General features: G+C 43.7%; 1 protein-coding gene across 1 annotated transcript; it reads left to right on the top strand.

Moving 5' to 3' along the window:
* Window positions 1-5,053: 5,053 nt before the first annotated feature.
* Window positions 5,054-5,629, top strand: LOC111372627 (uncharacterized mitochondrial protein AtMg00810-like). Its single transcript, XM_022995008.1, has one exon. The coding sequence runs from the start codon at window positions 5,054-5,056 to the stop codon at window positions 5,627-5,629; it is 576 nt and encodes a 191-aa protein (XP_022850776.1).
* The last annotated feature ends 387 nt before the right edge of the window (window positions 5,630-6,016 follow it).

The raw sequence follows: 6,016 nt of genomic DNA, 5'->3' as shown, positions 1-6,016 counted from the left end.
CTAAATTCATCGCTGCAATGGTGGGATCGCCGAGTAAGAGGGTGTACTGGCCTCACCACCTTCCTAAATGCATCGCTGCAATGGCGGGTAAAGAGTCTGAGAAGCACTCTCAGCAGGCAAGCTGAGAAGCACTCTCAGCAAGTAGAGTGGCCCACAAGCAGCCCAAAAATTTTCTTCCGTCATTGACTCCTTGTGAAGAACAAAGAGACGATCGGAAGAATTTTGAAGGAAAGAACTTCGCTGTTGGCCAGAAAATATTTCCTATACTTCCCATACCAAAGGTGACATCAAGGTAAATAGTAAGGTGGGCGGACTAAACAGTCCATTTTAGATCAGATTGATCGTCAGAATGCCAAGAAATGGCAGCAAATTGGTTTCGAAGAAGAAAATGAAGAGATGAAGATAGAAGATGAAAAATGCGAAGCATTTATAGGGGGGTGAAGATGAAGAGGCAGAATATGAACAGCCACATTTCTGTCTAATAAACGGAATTAAATAGCCCAAAGTCTTGGAAAAAGCGGTGGAAATATCAAAAGGAAATGGATAAGATTCTTAGTGCAAAGCAGTTAAATGCTTAAAGAATTGATGACTAAAAAAATAAACGTTAAATTCCCTCATCTGAGCAGCCAAATTAACCATCAAAGAGTCTTCAATCATGACTTCGGAGGAGATTTCTTTCAACTCGTCCTCAGCCTTGTTAATCTCCATACGCAAAAACTCTTTCTCAGTTACGGCTTGAAGATATTGAGTACGCTTGGCCTTTAGTTCAGCATTCTTGGCCAGCATAGAAAGGACCTCGGAGTGGATGACCTTCGACGTCGCTTTAAAATCGGCAGAAAGATTGAGCGACGGAAGCGTCAGTGCTTGCTCCAACTTCGCACTCAAGTGCTCAAGTTCATCCTTGTGTCTGGCAGCACTAGTCCTTCCAATATCCATATCCATGAAGGATACGTACTTAAATATCGACTCCTTGAGGAACTTCAAATCTTCCTCTGAAGAAGCAGCAGGACGATCAGATGGAGCAGGGCGAGACGTCTGGACTTGCCCCCAGGAAGCGAACAAGTCTTGGATAGAACGCACAATCCTGTCAGCATCCTGCAAAGGAAATTGCCAGTATTAAAGATGCTCACTCTAACGATCAAAATAGAAATAGAAGTGAAGCAAAGACTACCTCATCAACAATCGTGGAAGATGGCATGCCCTCAACCAAGTCTGCCACCAATGACTCCTCCATTCGTGAGGACTTCCCCTTGTCTGAGCGAGAAGATGTTGCCACAACGGGCGAAATTATAGGAGTATCTACAAAACTCAAGAGTAATAAATCAGAAACCAACAGCACGAGCAAAGGTAAGACATCAAAAAACTGAATTACCTTCTGCTTCGATGTTTGGGGGGTTGACGCCCTGGGAAGAAGGTGGCTCATTCATGGGTTGTGATGAGGACTCTGGGACTGAAGATGTCTCTTTAAGCGTAGTCCCCTCATCAACCGATTTGGATGAAGTAGCCTCAGCAGAGGATGATGGAGCAGAAGTTGTCGATGCCAAAGCCTTTGAAGGAGAGGCTGAGCTTTTCTGAAAAGTCCAAAAGATCATCAGCACACAGAAAAGTTTCAAATGTGGAAAAATATACTTGTAAGTAAACCAATTTAATTACCTTCCTCCTGACGATAAAAGGGGCATCATCATCAACATCATCCTCCAGAATGGGTGATGCTGAGGCTGGCCGTTTACGGCTTGGAGCACTCTTGGCCGTAGTAGGCTTGGCAGGGAGAGAAGAAGATGGACGAGCGGACTGTTTAGTGCGACGAGAAGGAGAGGGGCTCCGAACAGACAAATGAGTGACTAAAACAGGAGGAGGAAAAGAAATGCTCGGTTGGTCTAATGAATGAAAGGCACGATTAGCATCAGTCGCAAATAATCTGCGATTCACCGACGGCCAGAGTTGTTCAAAAAGAGGGTGAATGGCGTGGCTAGAATTGAAGGGGGCCAATGAAAAATGACTGGTTAAAAGAAGATTACGAGCATCTATAGCCTCTACCCTCGCCTTAGTAATGGTATGAAAACGGTCAACTAAGTTCCTTGAATAGCAAGGAGGAACAGGCCAAGTTTGGCCAAAACCAAGCTGACGAGCAAAAATTTGGGGAGCATAAATCTCTACCCCCGCTTTGGCATTGGTCCCAATTAGAATATCATGAAATAGCTCCCTCTCGGTTAAAAATTGGATCCAAATGAGTAGGGAGGTGCTCGCGTTATCTATAGTGGAAGGGGGATGTACATAGTTTGGAGTCAAAAAAGGAGGAAAAGGAAAAAAGGAAGGGATTGAATCCAAAGAATAAAAGAATGAAAAAATGTCCCTTCTGGACATATTTACAAGAGTTAAGGGCTCCATGGCTAGCCCATAACAGCTAGCAAAAGGGCGAGAAATGGATGGAGCACCAAGCGATGGAAAATAGGATCTCAACCACAATTGAGTGAACCAAAGAGGTCCATTGCCAGTGGAGATGCACCATTCTTCAATTCAGCTTGAAGAGAGGCCATGCCTCTATAAAGGGCAGCCAAAAACAAAGAACATAAATTCAAAGGCCTGCCACGCGCCGATTCGTGCGCTATAGGTAAATAACTCAGAGAGGGCTTTATACTTGGCACGCACAAAATATATTTACAAAGCCAAACTAAAAGGAAGGCCACTCGTTTAGTATGGGTAGGCTCAGCGCTCGAATGATTGTGGAAGGTCTGCAGGCTTGAATAAGAATCAGTGTAGTTTCTACCAAACTTTGGGGCGCCACCAAAGACTAAGATACCAGGAAAAATGGTATCGCCCAAAGGTGGCAGATTCACCAGGGCCCCAACATCCCTTAAGGTAATAGACATGGGGCCAAGAGGGAAAATAAAGGTGTTATACTCAGAAGACCAAAAACTCAAAGCAATTGAAAAGAGTGCTGAATCAAAAGTACGGGGGAGGATAGAGATTTCCAACAAATCAGAAATCCTAGCGCTATCAAAAAGTACCTTGGTAGGACCATGACCCAGAAGGCGAGCATGCCACCTACGAAAAGCAACATCAGATTTAGGCCAAGTGCGAATACCTCTTTCGCGAAGTGGCCCCAGTGGCAGAGAGTTTAGAAAAGGAGGGCCATGAGTGCAAGGAAACAGCTGCCCCACCGCCGCCTGTTCAACTACCTCCGCATTGTTGAAGAAAGGACCCAAGTAAAACTCATTACGTCCAACGTCGGCGGGCGTGAGAAAACTTGGGGTTATGTATGGGCGACTCAGAAGTCTCTGAAAGTCATCAAAACTAAAGGAATCGCTAGCTTGAGATTGTGAAGCAGCCATTTGAGAAGGAACGAAGCTTTTTAGGATTACGTAGCAGGGAAGCAAAAGATGAACAGTGAATCGTGAAGAAGACGTAAAAAATATGAGGCGTGGTTTGGTGGCAGTGAAATGGCGTGTTTGGGGTTTATAAGGGTTTGCAAAACGACGCACCTTTTCAAGTTATAGAAAGAAACAATGATTGAAATTCTTGGGAATTTCGAATGTTGCTGGAAACACAAAGTGAATATGGCAAAATTTAATAATTATTATTAATTCTGCGATATTGGGGGGTAATTGTTGACACATAAAAATTCAGCCCAAATCGAACAGTCCAAGGAGTGAAGCCCAATTGGAGAATCCCCAAATCAGATAGCCCAAAGAACGAAGCCCAATCGAACAAATCAAGATGAAGGCCCAAATAAGGAGGGCCAAGAACGCGGTAACGCCATCGCCCAAGTTTGCAAGTCGCCCAGAATCTGAGCGAATGGAGTGTCATACAGTCGCCCAGAGCTGTTACTCTATTCTCGCCCAAACCTTCAAGTCGCCCAAGGTATTAACAAACATAACGCGTCGTGGTTATCAAGAAGTGCAGTTATCAAAGCGGTTATTAAAGCAGCTCTATCACGTTCCACGATTCAAGGTTTGGGGTTCATTGGTTTGTTACAAAACTTGACCCATGTGCTCTCCTATGTCTTTTTGTGGGATATGCTACACATCAAAAGGGCTATCGGTGCTATGATCCATCCTCCAAACGGACCTATGTAACTATGGATGTTACCTTCTCGAAGTCTGACACATTTGTTTCTCCAACATCCAATTCTCCTCTTCAGGGAGAGACAAGGGATGAAGAGTTGAATTGGTCGAAGTTTGAGTGGTCAAATAATACTGAGATAGAGACAGCTCCGATAGATATTGACTTAAGGAATGATATGACTCAAGATCCGGAACCAACTGTAGAAGCTGAACCAAACTGCACCGAACCAGAGCCCCCTTTCTCTTCAGTATCTACAGGCCCATCTCCGGAGAATATCTCTGAGGTAAGCACTCCTTCACATATAAGCAATTTAGATACTCCTGGTGGCTATAATTTACCTTTCAGGCATAATCGAGGCAAATCGCTAAGCAGATACTCTCCAGACATTGAAAAATGAAGATTAAGATATCCAGTTGCCAACTATGTATCCACCACGAAGTTATCTGATCCACTGAAAGCTTTTGTACATGTTCTCTCTTCTAATCATGTTCCAACAGGAATTCAGGATGCCTTGTCAGATTCCAAATGGATTCAGGCAATAAAAGATGAGATGGAGGCACTAGTAAAGAATAACACGTGGATACTAGTTCGATTACCTGAAGGAAAGAAGACAGTAAGATGCAGATGGGTATTTTCCATCAAACACAAGGCACATGGATCCATTGAGCGGTACAAAGCAAGGCTAGTCCGAAGGGGTATACACAGACATATGGGATAGACTACCAAGAGACGTTTTCACTAGTTGCTAAACTAAACACTGTTAGAATACTATTGTCCCTCGCTGCTAATCTTAACTGGCCACTACATCAGCTTGATGTGAAGAATGCATTTCTTCTTGGCGACCTCGAAGAAGAAGTCTATATGGACCTCCCTCCGGGCTATACAGGGTCTTCATAAAATGTCGTGTGTAAATTGCAGTGAGCATCATATGGCTTGAAACAGTCACCTCGAGCATGGTTCGGACGATTTAGTGTGGCAATGAAGAAATATGGGTTTAAACAGAGTGACTCAGACCATACACGGCAAAGTAACTGCATTGATAGTGTATGTGGATGACATGATTATCACAGGGGATGATAAAGAAGGGATATCCAGAATTCAGAAACAGCTAGCGTCTGAGTTCAAGATAAAGAACTTGGGAGGCCTCAAGTATTTCCTGGGAATTGAAGTGGTTAGATCAAGACAAGGCATATGCCTATCCCAAAGAAAATATGTGCTAGACTTGCTCGCTGAGGTGGGGATGTTGGAATGTAAACTAGCAGATACTCCTATCACTCAAAACCTTAAGCTGAGTGAGTGTTCAGATCAAGTGCCAATGAATAAAGGGAGATATCAAAAATTAGTTGGCAAACTTATATACTTGTCTCATACTCGTCCAGATATTGCCTATGCCGTAAGTGTAGTTAGCCAGTTTATGCATAGCCCTAGCAAAGACCACATGGATGCTGTGACTCGAATACTTCGATATCTAAAGTCCTCAGCAGGGAGGGGACTGATGTTTTCAAAGAATGATCACTTGAAAGTTGATGGCTATATAGATGTAGATTGGGCGGGAAAATTTTAGATAGGAAGTCTACCTCGGGCTACTTCATGTTTGTAGGCGGTAATCTCATTACATGGAGAAGTAAGAGGCAAAAAGTGGTATCATTATCGAGTGCTGAAGCGGAGTTTCGTGGAATGGCAAAAGGACTTTGTGAACTCCTCTGGATCAGAAAACTGCTCACTGAACTTGACTTTGCTCCTATTACTGAGATGGATCTATACTGTGACAACAAAGTTGCCATTGCCATATCTCATGACCCGGTTCAACATGATAGAACAAAACATGTGGAGACATACTCACAAAGGCAGTTTCAAGCAAGGACTTTCACAACTCACTTGACAAGTTGGGCATCAGAAACCTGTATGCATCAACTTGAGGGGGAGTGTTGGCGTGAGCTGTTAGAAATCT

Source organism: Olea europaea, unplaced genomic scaffold (genome assembly GCF_002742605.1).
Source record: "Olea europaea var. sylvestris unplaced genomic scaffold, O_europaea_v1 scaffold1019, whole genome shotgun sequence".
NCBI classification, from domain to species: Eukaryota; Viridiplantae; Streptophyta; class Magnoliopsida; order Lamiales; family Oleaceae; genus Olea; species Olea europaea.
Note: the sequence above shows the minus strand (reverse complement) of the source record. Positions and strands in the feature narration are given on the sequence as shown.

Excerpts from the sequence above, each read along its gene's own strand:
- LOC111372627 (XM_022995008.1), top strand. The coding sequence starts at position 5,054 with ATGGGTTTAAACAGAGTGACTCAGACCATACACGGCAAAGTAACTGCA.